The 14,512-nt window shown below is 42.5% G+C and overlaps 1 protein-coding gene across 6 annotated transcripts in view; it reads left to right on the forward strand.

The window, feature by feature from the left end:
• LOC116898681 (protein HIRA) overlaps positions 1-14,512 on the forward strand; it is a 105,314-nt gene that overhangs the window by 24,620 nt on the left and 66,182 nt on the right. For all 6 annotated transcript variants that reach the window (XM_032899935.1, XM_032899937.1, XM_032899934.1 and 3 more), the window contains 3 exons: positions 6,747-6,842; positions 8,121-8,281; positions 13,510-13,677. In XM_032899935.1, coding sequence (XP_032755826.1) covers positions 6,747-6,842; positions 8,121-8,281; positions 13,510-13,677 — 425 coding nt within the window. The remainder of the gene's footprint in view (positions 1-6,746; positions 6,843-8,120; positions 8,282-13,509; positions 13,678-14,512) is intronic.

Genomic DNA, 14,512 nt, shown 5'->3' on the forward strand with positions numbered 1-14,512 from the left:
ATGATTATGCCTTTAAAAAGATGCTCACATAGAGCTTTTTTCTTTAACATGGCAGAACCCTATGTCTTTAAGGCTAATGACAAACTGAGTTTGGTGACACATCTCTATTCCCAGCATTCAGGAAGCTGCAGCCAGGAGGATTGTGAGTTTGAGGTCAGTTGGGAGTGCATAGCCAGGTAGTGGGTAAAGGAGTACACCTTTAACCCAGCAGTGTAGAGTCAGGCAGATATGTATATCTCTGGGAGTTCGAGGCCAGCACAGTGAGTTTCAGAACAGCCAAAACTATGAAGACAGACAACAATGAAATGAAACCCAAAGGGCAGTGAGTATCAGATACTACAGTTCTCAGTCAAGTCTAATTCCCTCTTACATTGAGAAAGGATGGATTGAGTTCAGCTGTGTATTTTGTTGCTCTGATGGTTTAGTAGCACAGTTACATAGAATACAGAAGAGGGTAGACATACTGGAAAGACAGAGTGACGCATTCTGTCATATTCAGCAAAAGCAAAGCAATAACGAAGCCCTGAAGAAAACACTTAGAACTATTAAAGTAAGCCATTTAGCCTCATGAAAGCATGTATCTTTTATTTGTAATAGCCAAACAGACTATCTAATGAGTATAAAAGAAACCTCATGCCCAATAACATAAAAAATTGTGAATACCTAGGAGAAATAGTGCCAAGAACTACATGACATTTGCCTTAATACAGACTTATTTATACATGTTTGCAATGCTGGCTTTGACTCAGGGTCTGCGCATTAGACAAGCACCTCGCTCTTGAACTACAACTCCAGCTGTCCTTCTTTGTCTCCTCTTTTTAGAAGAAATTGAGTCTTTCCCCGATTGCCTAGGCCTAGTAGGACTCAACAGTATGTACCATCACTGCAAACTCTTGCCACATAGCTCATGGTGATCTTGTATTCCCAAGGCTGGGCTCAAGTTCATGATCCTCCTGCCATAACTTCCTGAGTATTGGCATTATAGGCACAAAGCATTATGCTTGGCTTCACATTTCTTGTTGATATATATATATAATTCATAAACTAAGATTTACTGTTTATTCTCAACCTAATTACTCATCCATGTAGCAGTTACATAATCACATGTTTTCTCCTGGTGTGTCCCTCAGTAAATGCTTGTAAAAAGGACAGATCTAGCTAGACCTAGCAACTTAGAACTGTAATTGGCTTCTTAGGAGGCTGAGGCAGGAAGGTCAAACTTCAAGTCTAGCTTAGATAGTTTAGTGAGACCCTATCTCAAAAAGAGGGCTAGGGACATGACTCACTGGTTATGTGGTATATGGTTCTAGGTTTAATTGTCATGCAGGGAGAAACCTAAAAAGTGGAGTAAGAGATGTTACGATCACCAGGGAAGGAACCATGGAAGTCATTGACAAGGCTTGGAAGCAGTGAGCAGAGGGAGGATGCTATTGCGAGCATCTTTCAGTTTGGTGACCTCTGAGGAGAGAGGTGAGAGAACAGCTGGAGCAGAGGTCATGGAGTATAGGTTTGTGCTTGATGTATTTGGGGAGCCACAAGTGGGTCGGGGTTTTGAGGGTTGGGGCTTTGATCATTGTGAGTGCTTTTGTTTGAGTGAACAGTAAGATCAGGAGGTTTTGCAGTGAGAATTTGAAGCCTGTGGCAACCTTTCATGATCAGCTAAAGGTGGCACTGGAGAGACCTGAAAAGTGAAGCTGATCTGTGTAAGAGGCTATGCTAGCACCGTCCTGGGTGCTGACTCGGAAGTGGTCAGGGGAGGAGCCCCGGCTGTATCTAGTGCAAGCTCTGAAATCCACAGAAGACTTAGAAAAGATCATGGTACCCTGAACAAGGAAAGAATATCCATGTTCTGTGTCTATCCTGAACAATAGACATTTTCAGAATTCTGAGATGTCTGTCTCCAAGGAGAAAGGTTTCAAAGTTTGGTTATGGACATGCTGGTGAGAATTTGGAAGGAGTCCTGAACAAAGTAAGAGATGTAATAAATGAAAGTTTAAAAGGACGAGACTAAGAGAGGATAAGAGGAGGGCTTGTGTGTGTGTGTGTGTGTGTGTGTGTGTGTGTGTGTGTGTGTGTGTGTGTATTCATTCCTGTGTATCTGTGAACCTTTATTAGTAAAAAAGGGCAACACCAAATGTGCACACAAATACTAGCTAACCCTATGTTGTTTAAAATGCTGGTTGATCTTTTTTCTGTAACTGTTTCCTATCCCCTGACTGCCTAAAGGTGTTACATTCATTTTGAGTCATTGTAATAATCACTCATTATACATTTTCCTTCATCATTAAAGATATATCACTTCCAAAATAAGCTTAAAAAATACAAAACCAGATAGTCAAAAAGCTTGCATTGCAGGGCTGGAGAGATGGTTCAGTGTTTATTGCTGTCCCAGGGGACACTGGTTGAGTTCCCAGCCCCAACACAGTTGTCTGTAACTCCAGCTTCAAGGGATCTATGCCCTCTTCTGATCTCTGCAGGCTCTTTATGCATGTGGTATATCTAGATACACTTAGGGACACATAAATACCCACAGTCAACCAGCCAACCAATCAGTCAGTCAGTCAACTAGTCAGTCAATCAATCAACCAACCAATCAATCATCAATCAATATTTTAAAAGCCCTGAGTTACAAAGTATGCTATACTAAACCCAGGTCTGCAGTGTGGTGTCTGGACAAGCCTCTCTGGAAGCTTCACACTCACTTCTGAGTTACAGTGGTAATAATATACCTAAACTCACATTTTTATGTATTTTTCTAAATCATGAGGTAACCTTCCCAATGGCAACATAAAGTTGTAAATTCAGGAGGAAACAGTTTGGACATTTCAAATGACTCTTCAGGATAATGGGAGTCATGAATGGTTTAATAAGGTAGTTCATCAGAATGCCTCTTTGTAGAGTGCTAATTGAATTCATTTTTAAAAAGCAGTAGTGATCTTCAGGCTTTTGTACTTTTATATGAATTTTATAGTCATTCTGTTTCTGCAAAGAATGAAATTGATAGCTGAGTATGGTAGTGCACTCCTTTAATCCTAGCCCTTGGGAGGCAGAGGCAGGCAGATCTTAGAGGCTAACCTGGTCTTCAGAGTGAGTTTCAGGACAGCCAGGTCTACACAGAGAAACTCTTTCTCAAAAACAAACAATAATAACAAAAAGAATGACGTTGGATTTTGATACAGGTAGCATTGAGTCTATAATCTACTCTTTTTTTTTTTTTTTTTTTTTTTTTTTGGTGCTGGGGACCCGAACCCAGGGCCTTGTGCTTGCTAGGCAAGCGCTCTACCACTGAGCTAAATCCCCAACCCCTATAAGCTACTCTTGGTAATGTGGCTATTTTCATGATATTCTAATCCACAAGCACGGGATATCTTTCCTCCAGTATCTTCTTTGATTTTTTTTCCTTCAGTGTTTTGAAGTTTTTTATTGTATAGATCTTTCCCATCCTTAGATTTGTTATCAGGGTTTTGTTGTTTGCATGTTTGTGGCAATTGTGAATGGGTTTTCTGATTTCTTAATGTGTCTGTCATTGTTACATAGGAAGACTACTCATATGGGATGTTTATTTTTGAACCCTGCCACTTTGCTGAAAGTAATCAGATTTTAAAGTTTACTGGTAAAAAATTTAAAATCTCATATATAGAATAATATAATCTGTAAATAAAGATGTTTTGACCTGTAAGAAAAAAGGGTGTGTGTATCTGTCTGTATGTATAGAGGAACAATTGAGCAGACTGTTTACTTAGATTAGATGAGGATCGATTTGGACCTAACAACATGGAAGGCACTGGTAGTCTTGGCAGTTTTAAGTCTTGTTGATGACATTGGATGAACTCAAGAAAGAGTAGAGCTGGATTGAAGCAGGCTGACTTGTGGGTACCTGTGAAGACAGAGGGAATTAATAGAAGGAATGCATTCTCATTTGGGAGGCAGCATGCACTGTTCTTATGGGTTGAGAATGGCCTGGTGCTGCTGATTAGAATTGGAAGACTGGAGATGAGATCAGGGATATTTTAGTAATCTGTTTTGGAATATTTTTCAGCATGGCTGTGGGTATGACTATGACAGAAACCAAGGGGACCGAGGAGTTTAAGTAGCCTAGAACCTAGAATGTTTTGGAAGAATTGTCCTCTAGGAATTGTTAGAATGATAGTGGGGATAATAACACCAGAAATTTTATTGTAAAGGGTAGGGCTAGGGCGATAGCTCAACTATCTGATCTTAGCCAGGGGGACAGAGAGGTGTAGTGATGTAAAGATAGACTCCATGGCTGGAGTTTAGAAAAGATCACTACAGCGTGGATTCCCCGAGAAGCCAGGCACAGAGTTAAACTGCCCAGTGGTAAACACTGTTACAGTGAATATTCACAGTATCTGCGGTGTCTGGCACAACCTAAGCTTTGGGTAAAAAGCACTGAAGAAGGCTACACTGTATTGAAGAACTTTGTGTACTACACGGACTCGTCAATGGATTCTCTTCACATGTCCCATAGTAACTGTTAAGCTATTTATAAAGTTAGTCTAAAACCTTAATAAATATGACATACACCCAAATGAATATGAGATAAATACTATAATTAAGGTAGAAGATAGAAGTGAGTGTTTGTCAGCTCTCTAGCCAAAGGTGACGTTTTGAAGGTTAGCAGGTATTGCTTTTAGCTTTGCCTGAAGGAATAGAAGAAATTATGATGGGGAGTAACAGTACTTTATTAACTTCTATAGTATGGGAACTGACTAGTTGATGTTGATGGATAATATATGTGACAATAGTCTGGAAATTGCTAAGAAAATCATGTCTATTTTCTGGATTCAATTTGACCACATTAGTTTCTAGACCAGGCTGTCCTTGAACTCACAGAGATCTGCCTGCCTCTACCTCCTGAGTGCTGGAAATAAGGGGGTACACTACCATGCCTGACTCCTGACTTCATGTTTTCTGCTGTAGACTTGAGTTATAGACTTTGGAGCTTATGTGCCTACTCCTACAGAACTCAAAGCTCCTGTTTTCTTCATCAAGTAGACATTAAGTTTAGTTATGTTAATAACATCCACTGCTCAGAATGATTTCACAGTAGACAGTCATAAAACATGAACAGATTATCTAAAATGACTACTTTAGATTTCCTTTTACTAGTAATCTAATTAAGGCTTATATTGAAAATTGTGCCTAATAAACTAGAAGGAAAAATGGTCACAATTTTCATTGCTGATAAAAAAGTTTTGAAGTACATTTGTACAAATGTAAAGTCACATAAGTCTTTTTTTTTTTTTTCCCTTATCTTGAGATAGGGTCTTGATATATAGCCCAGTCTTGCTGTACCCACTATGTCCAGCTCATAGAGGGCTTTGAAAAGTAGTCTACAGAGCCATGGACAGTAACAAACATCTGTTATCCTAACAGCGAATTGAGTTCAAGACCAGGGTGGGTTACAAAGCAAGACCCCATTTCAATAAAACAATAGAACTCTGGTAGTTAGTGTTGAGTATTGATTTAGGTCTATTTATAATAGTGGATGGTTTTCATGTAGAATATAGAGTAAGATAAACGGAGCTGTGAAGGTGGCCTAGTTAGAGTATGAAATGAAGCATGCTGGTATGTATGAATTGTGTGCTATCAGATACAATGCCGCGAGGGGAAGGAAGATCCGATAGGCTATCACTAGAAAAAGTCGCAACTTACTTTGAATATCTCTCTTCTATCTTAAAAAGCGTTCTTGCAGGGAAAAGACAAGGTGACAATTAATTGTACCAGGTATCAGTGTTAGAAAAATAATGATTCCTTACACCAGGGCAAGAATGGTCATTGTCACTAACATGGCTAATGGTTGTTAGTGCCTTGACATACCTGGTAGTGTTCTACTGCAGCTTCTTACATTTCATCCTCACAATATTCTTATGAAGGAAGGAATTTAAAAAAAAAAAATACAATTTTCCAGGTAATAAAACAGAGTCACAAGCAAATGAGGTTAATAAGCTGGTCATGGCAGCTCATGTTCATACGCCTAGCTCATGGGAGGTGGAGGCAGAATGACCAGGAACTAGGGTCACGTCGTCTTGAGCTACATATATATATATATATATATATATATATATATATATATATATATACTATCACACACACACACACACACACACACACACACACACACACGCACACACGCACACACACACACACACACACACCTAGGCCAGCCTGAGCTATGACACCTTATCTCAAAAAACCAGAAAGGAAGGAAAGAAGAGAAAGGAAAGTAAGAAACAAATGGTGCTTGCTTTTGTGGTGACTTAGCAGAGAAGGGACGTTCCTGGAAGACACTCAGACAGCCATGCTCTTGATGTGCCTGTGTATTCTGTAGCTTTCCACTGTCTCATGTAGTGGTGAGAAGGTTCTGGAGAAGGCTCAGCAGGGGCTGAAGAACAAGGTGGCAGGCTACAGAGCACCTGTGGGCTCGAAGCCACATGACCTAGGGGATCTCCTTATAGGCTGTGTCCTCAGTTGCTTTGTCTGTGAACAGTATGGAGCACTGTGGCCGATTTAGTGCTTAAAATTTAGCACTCACTGGAAAATGTTAAGTATTTTTCAGTTTGACAAAATAAAGTGGTTGTTAGGGTCTCAGACTAGGTGTACTCACGAGTAGAAGCTTCGGAGTCAGTTGACCTGGCCTACAGAAAAGCTGCTGCTGCGTGCCCACCATCACCCAAGTGCACACCAGGTAAGAGGTCTTACCGTCACGCCCTGTCTTCTTCCAGATGTGATGGATGTAGCATGGTCTCCCCACGACGCCTGGCTGGCCTCATGCAGCGTGGATAACACTGTCGTCATTTGGAATGCTGTGAAGTTCCCAGGTCTGGGGTCCCCTACTGTGTAGCAGCCGAAAAGGGCTGCTGCCACCAATACTGCTGGTCAATGTGGAGCAGGGTGGGAAAGGGGAATGGGCTGTCCGTCTTCTTATCCTTGTCACAGAAAGTTAAGCGGTCAAGGATTTGAGTGTCTTATCAGCAACCCAGTTTTGCTGTTCCTTGTCAACTATATTTGTTTAAGGTTTAAAAAGAGACTTATGCTAAAGAAAAGCCAGCTGGGCACTACTTGAGTGTCTCATGAAGGTGGCATGTGGACAGTTGGCACTGAGAGATGCCGGTGCTCCACATGTACCATATGGACCTTTTGCCTTTGGGCATTGGCCTCAGCTCAGTGGCAATCTCTGAAGCCATCCAGCAGATGTGGGGGTACCATAAACGCAGTTTTGCAAGAGAGTAGCTTTTCTTGTTACATATTTAAAATTATGAGAGATTTGCAATTTGGTATAGTGTTATAGTTAATAACTAGTAAAATATTTGCATAGCTGGATGCAGTAGCATACACCTCTAATCCCAGCATTAAAAGGCAGAGGCAGGTGAATCTCTGGGTTTGAAGCCAGCCTGGTCCACAAAGGGAGTTCCAGGACAGCCAGGGGCCTACACATCCTATGTGGTTCTTGAGCCCATTTTTCTTATGGGCTAAAACATACCATCCATTGAATGGATTTAAGTCATTTTAATTCCTTCAGAAGCTACTACTGGCATGTGGGGGGACACTTGTTTTGGCTTAGGAGGGGCAGTTTTAGAGGCTGGTATAATATTGACTACAGATCTGATTGAGGTGTCTTAGGCACATTGTGTCTTCAGCATTGCCTTCCAGATAACGCACTTAAAAGATGTTGGCCTTCTTGAGCTGTTAGACCTGCTGCCTTTGGGGCTGTCTAAGAGGCTCACATCAGAATTGCTGAGGGACCTTCCAGGTTACAAATACCTGAGCCTGCTGCAGATAAGATTGGGGTCAGAGTTGGCAGCTATGGCTCCAGCGTCTGCCCTCGTTACTGCTCCTCTGGGTCTTGTGTGACCCCCACATAGGTGACCTTATGCTGGTCTCCATGATGCAGCCCTTCCTTCAGTTTGCTTCTGCCTTGGTGGAGGTGAAACACGGGGCTCTTCTGCTTGCATTTGGGTTCGATTGGTCAAGTTAGACTGCTCAGGTCTCTTCAGGTCCATTCCATTGGCCATCACAACTTACATTCCTGTGTGGTGGGTATTTTCTTTCTCTTATAGATAACACCTGTTCATATTTTACCTTCTTTTTCTTCACAGAAATTCTTGCAACTCTGAGAGGTCATTCTGGCTTAGTGAAAGGCTTGACTTGGGACCCCGTTGGTAAATACATTGCCTCTCAAGCTGATGATCGAAGTTTGAAGGTATGGAGGACGCTGGACTGGCAGCTAGAGACTAGCATCACCAAACCTTTTGATGAGGTAACTGGAAACAGTCTAGTGCTTGGCCTCTGCCCCTGTTATACTTCTTGAACAGAGAGGGAGCTGGCTATGGTGCAGGCCATGTGGTGTGTGTAGTCTAGGGGTCTGAGTTTTAGTTTTGTGAGTTAGGTGATAAAAATCTTTTCTTTCTGAATGAAGTGTTCAATGGCCAGCTTTGAAATGGAAAATATTTTATTATACTTTAATTTTTAGTATTTTTAATTAGCATGCAGTCTTTTAGGATTCATTGTAGGGTTTTGAAACATAATTTATTATTGTTGGTCTTCCTCCTGCCTCACCCCTGAATTCTGTTCCCTCTCTGGTATCCTCTTCTGTTGGTAACCTCCTTTCCACTTCCCATGCCTTTGTTGAGTGCTGCACTTCCTTAACTGCTCTTTCCTATCTTGTGTCCCTTTCTAGTTTCATCACACACACACACACACACACACACACACACACACACACACACACACACACACACACACACTCACACACTCTGCCTCCCTACGCCAAGAGAGAACATGTGGAATTTTCTGAGTGTAGATTACCTTGGTTAAGATAATAATTTCTAGATCTAGCAATTTTCCTGATAATTTCATAATTTGATTTTTTCTGTATGGCTGAGTAAAGTTCTTCTTTGTGTAAGTATCCCAAATTTTATTATCCATGTTTTCATTCATGGACATCTGGGGATTAAATAATGCAGCTATAATAAACATTGACGTGTAGGCATCCTGTGGCAGGGTATAGAGTTGGGTACCTGCTCAGGAGTGATAAAGGTGGATCATACAGAGTTACATTTCTTAATGTGCTGATTGCTACACTGGCTGCACTGTTGGCACCCTCATCATGTCTTACCCCCACATCCTCATCATGTCTTCCCCGACATCCTCATCATCATGTCTTTCCCCACACCCTCATCATGTCTTCCCCCACATCCTTATCATGTCTTACCCCACATCCTTATCATCATGTCTTCCCCCACATCCTTATCATCATGTCATCCCCCACATCCTCATCATCATGTCTTCCCCCCACATCCTCATCATGTCTTCCCCCACATCCTCATCTTGTCTTCCCCACATCCTCATCATGTCTTCCCCCACATCCTTATCATGTCTTCCCCCACATCCTCATCATGTCTTCCCCCACATCCTCATCATGTCTTCCCCCACATCCTCATCATCATGTCTTCCCCCACATCCTTATCATCATGTCTTCCCCCACATCCTCATCATGTCTTCCCCACATCTTCCCCCACATCCTCATCATGTCTTCCCCACATCCTTATCATCATGTCTTCCCCACATCCTTATCATCATGTCTTCCCCCACATCCTCATCATGTCTTCCCCCACACCCTTATCATCATGTCTTCCCCCACATCCTTATCATCATGTCTTCCCCCACATCCTCATCATGTCTTCCCCACATCCTTATCATCATGTCTTCCCCCACATCCTTATCATCATGTCTTCCCCCACATCCTCATCACGTCTCCCCACATCCTCATCATGTCTTCCCCACATCCTCATCATGTCATCCCCTACATCCTCATCATGTCTTCCCCCACATCCTTATCATCATGTCTTCCCCCACATCCTCATCATGTCTCCCCACATCCTCATAATGTCTTCCCCCCACATCCTCATCATGTCTTCCCCACATCCTCATCATGTCTTCCCCCCCACATCCTCATCATGTCTTCCCCACATCCTCATCATGTCTTCCCCACATCCTTATCATCATGTCTTCCCCCACATCCTTATCATCATGTCTTCCCCACATCTTCCCCCACATCCTTATCATCATGTCTTCCCCACATCCTCATCATCATGTCTTCCCCACATCCTCATCATGTCATCCCCACATCCTCATCATGTCATCCCCCACATCCTTATCATCATGTCTTCCCCCACATCCTTATCATCATGTCTTCCCCCACATCCTCATCATGTCATCCCCACATCCTCATCATGTCTTCCCCCACATCCTTATCATGTCTTCCCCCCACATCCTCATCATGTCATCCCCACATCCTCATCATGTCTTCCCCCACATCCTCATCATGTCTTCCCCCACATCATCATCATGTCTTCCCCCACATCCTCATCATGTCTTCCCCCACATCCTCATCATGTCTTCCCCCACATCCTCATCATGTCTTCCCCCACATCCTCATGTCTTCCCCATGTCTTCCCCCCACATCCTCATCCTTATCATGTCTTCCCCCACATCCTCATCATGTCTTCCCCACATCCTTATCATCATGTCTTCCCCCACATCCTTATCATCATGTCTTCCCCCACATCCTTATCATCATGTCTTCCCCCACATCTTCCCCCACATCCTTATCATCATGTCTTCCCCCACATCCTTATCATCATGTCTTCCCCACATCCTTATCATCATGTCTTCCCCACATCCTCATCATCATGTCTTCCCCCACATCCTCATCATGTCATCCCCCACATCCTCATCATGTCATCCCCACATCCTCATCATGTCTTCCCCCACATCCTCATCATGTCTTCCCCACATCCTCATCATGTCATCCCCCACATCCTCATCATGTCATCCCCACATCCTCATCATGTCTTCCCCACATCCTCATCATGTCTTCCCCCACATCCTCATCATGTCATCCCCACATCCTCATCATCATGTCTTCCCCACATCCTTATCATGTCTTCCCCCACATCCTCATCATGTCTTCCCCCCACATCCTTATCATGTCTTCCCCCCACATCCTTATCAGCATTTGTTACCTCTGATCTTCACTGACGTTCTGACTGGGATGAGGTGGAATCTTTGCATTTTCCACATGGCTAAGGATAGCAGACACTTTTAAAAGTATATAAAAGTATTCTTTTGAGGTCTTTCATTTTTGTTAGCCCATTTATTGTCAGTTTTACTTTTTTGGGGGGGGGATTATTTAATTTTCACTGTTCCCTTTAAAAACATTTTTTAAATATTCTTTGATAGCTCTGTCCACATGTATATTTTTTCATATTCACTTATCTCCTCCTCCTTTCTCTGGGACCCTTCTTGCTGACATTCTCTTCTTCTTTTTCTGTTTCTGTTTCTGTTTCTTTTCCTTTTTTTTCCTTTTTTCTTTTTTTTGAGACGGGGTTTCTCTTTTTTGAGACAGGGTTTCTCTTTGTAACCCTGGCTATCCTGAAACTCAGTCTATAGATCAGGCTGGCCTGGAACTCAGAGATCCACTTGCCTCTGCCTCCTAAGTGCTGGGATTGAAGGTGTGTTCTACCTACACTGTCTGACTTTTCTTTTCTTTGTTGTTTAAATAGACCTCTGAGTTTAATTTGGATTGTTTGCATGTACATGGCTGTTGGGCTGTTTAGGGCTCTTGGACACCCGTGGCTCTACCCTGAAGAAAACTGGCTCCCTTTCTGCAGCAGCTCTTTGCAGTTCTTTATATACTGTAGATATTATTTACATCCTGTTTGAATAAAAGGTGGCAAAAACCCCCATTCCGCAGGCCGTCTTTTGTTGTGCTGATAGTTTCCTTTGCAGAAGCTTCTTGATCCCGTTGGTTAATTCTTGGCACCATCTCCTGCCTTGTTTGAGTATTTAGTGACAGATATTAAAGCTGAAGAAAACCTATGGGTTATCCCTGTAGCATTCTGTGCCTTACTTGCGGGGAGGGGGTGGCACTGAGAGTTTCCACCCGCTGCCTTGTGGAATGACCACGTAGAGGAGGCTCTCTTAGGTTATTGGTTGTGCTTTTGCTTTGTTTATTGGCAGTCCCACTGTAGGCCAGCTGACCTATCTGTTGTATGCAGTTTATACAACATGGAGGGAGATCAGACTGCAGTGGTTTCTGCAGTATTTTACTGTCTACTTGTGTTCTGAATTCATATGGAATCAGAGTTGACTCCGCTGATGTCATTGATTAGACATCTGTTAAGTACCTTCTGTTATGTAAAGCAATACTGGGTATAGACAAATAAAAATGGATTGTGATGTGCTCTCTCTCCCCTTGATACTCATTGCCCAGTGGGAAAGACAGACATTCGCCTGAATTATACATATAGTGAAGGTAGTGTCTAGACTACAGAGACAGCCTAGGTGAGGGGATTATGTTAGCCTCGAAAAGCATGGGACACAGGAATGGATATTTTCAGAGACAATTAAGTGTTTGCTTACTGGCCATGGTCAGTTGCAGTATAAGACTTAAAATTATATATTTGACTCTCTCTAACCAACACCAGCTGCTGGGCTAGGTCTAGGACTAAGGGCAGATTTTACCTTTTTTACCTACCTTTTTTGGCCCACGGCCGTTTGGTGTAGGGAATGTGCTTATCACACCTATCACATCTATGTAGAGGTTTTGGATGCCAGGCACAGGGGTTCTGAAAGCTGGGTTCCTAGACTGGCTATAGAGGCACAGCAGTGGGTCTTGATCTGCTACTCTGGAACCATGAAATAAGATCTTAACCCTGGTCTTGAAGGTTGATCCAAGCTGATCTTGACTTTGGCTTTGGACCCGTTTCTTGGTGGTTTTTTCTTTTCCTCTTTCTTCCTTCCTTCCTTCCTTCCTTCCTTCCTTCCTTCCTTCCTTCCTTTCTTTCTTTCTTTCTTTCTTTCTTTCTTTCTTCCTTTTTTGTAGGAGGGATCTAGGAAGGGATACCTGTGTCAACCTTCAGGCCAGTATAGGACTAGTGCCTTTGTGCTGTGCCTCTTTATAGTATATTAGGACTAAATAAACCTCTTTACAGGTGTCCTTACAGTAAAAAGTGTAGGGACAACTTCAAGGGAGAGGGTAGCACAGAAACGACACCTACTGTGCTACAGGCACATGGTCTGTTTGGCTTGTTGGTGGGCGTCTGTAGCACTTTTTATTTATTTATGGATTGATTGATTGATTGCAGTTTTTATTTATTTATTTTTTTTGCGGATGCTTTGTAGATACTCTCTGCTGGGGCTAACAGGTCTTGTACAGAAGCAGGTAGATTTGGTCCATGCAAAACTGGTGGTTTAAAGGAATGGTCTTTGCAGATTCTGTCTTCTGGTTTTTCATGTTCAGTCACGTGGGTAAGCGGGGACGATGTCACAGTTTCCATACTCACTTGACAGAGAGCTCTTCCTGGTGTACCACCTGGAGAGACTATAAAGTTCAGGTAGAAGTACATTTGTAAATTACAGTTTGATTTATCCTTGAGGTGAGAGTTTTCTTGAACTCCTTTCAAGCTTAGATTTTATTTACAGTGTGGAGGAACAACACACGTGCTCCGGCTTAGTTGGTCACCAGATGGCCATTACCTGGTATCTGCTCATGCCATGAATAATTCTGGCCCTACTGCTCAGATCATCGAAAGAGAGGGCTGGAAGACCAACATGGACTTCGTGGGTCACCGGAAAGCTGTGACCGTTGTGGTGAGTGTCCCTCACCTCAGAAATCCTAGCTATCAGTACCATCCTGAGCTGTCTATAGTGACCTACATGTGCCTTTAGAGCTTAAGGAGTGTCAGCTTCCCAAAGGCATCTTTCTAACACCGTGTATCATGGAGACTGAGCTGGGCTCTAGGAGTCAGCATATTATGGTACAGCTTTCATTTTAAGCATGCTTAAATATTTTAGGACTATTTTTGTAAAATGGAATATGTATTAGGATTATTTTATATTTGTTAAGTTCTAAAATGGTAAATGTCTTCTGGATCGGTCTTAGTTATAGCTTAGTGCTGGCCCATAGGTGCTCCCTTGCCCAGTTCCTGTGAACACAGAGCATTCTGGGTACCCTTGGAATGGTGTGCTTCTCCCTACACCCAGCAGCACTAGTCTGAGAGTACTGGTGTGAGCATCCAGGTTTTGTTGTTTATGGTGTTGGAGCCCAGAGCTTTGTTCATGTTAGGCAAGTGCTCTATCACCAAGTTATAGCTAAGCCCATGTATCCAGAGAGCCATTGGTCATCTTTAGATTTGAGAGAATGGGCTCCACACTGAGTGACTTTAATTAGGGTGTCTTGAGACCGTCCAAGGCAGGCTGTTCAGGAGTCATAATAACTTCTGGGAACCTGGATTTTTTTTTAATGTGGAATAAAATATAAGAGATTGGTGGTTAGGTTGGTGGTGTGGAGGATTAGCTAGAAGCTGATTGAAATGGGCTATTGATTACATGTTTTTTAAATTGACCATAAATGTATACAATACATTCTACCTTAAAATCTTTTTAGAAATAAAATAAAATACCGCTTCTTTAAAATTGTGTTGAG

Source organism: Rattus rattus, chromosome 4 (genome assembly GCF_011064425.1).
Source record: "Rattus rattus isolate New Zealand chromosome 4, Rrattus_CSIRO_v1, whole genome shotgun sequence".
Classification (NCBI taxonomy): Eukaryota; Metazoa; Chordata; class Mammalia; order Rodentia; family Muridae; genus Rattus; species Rattus rattus.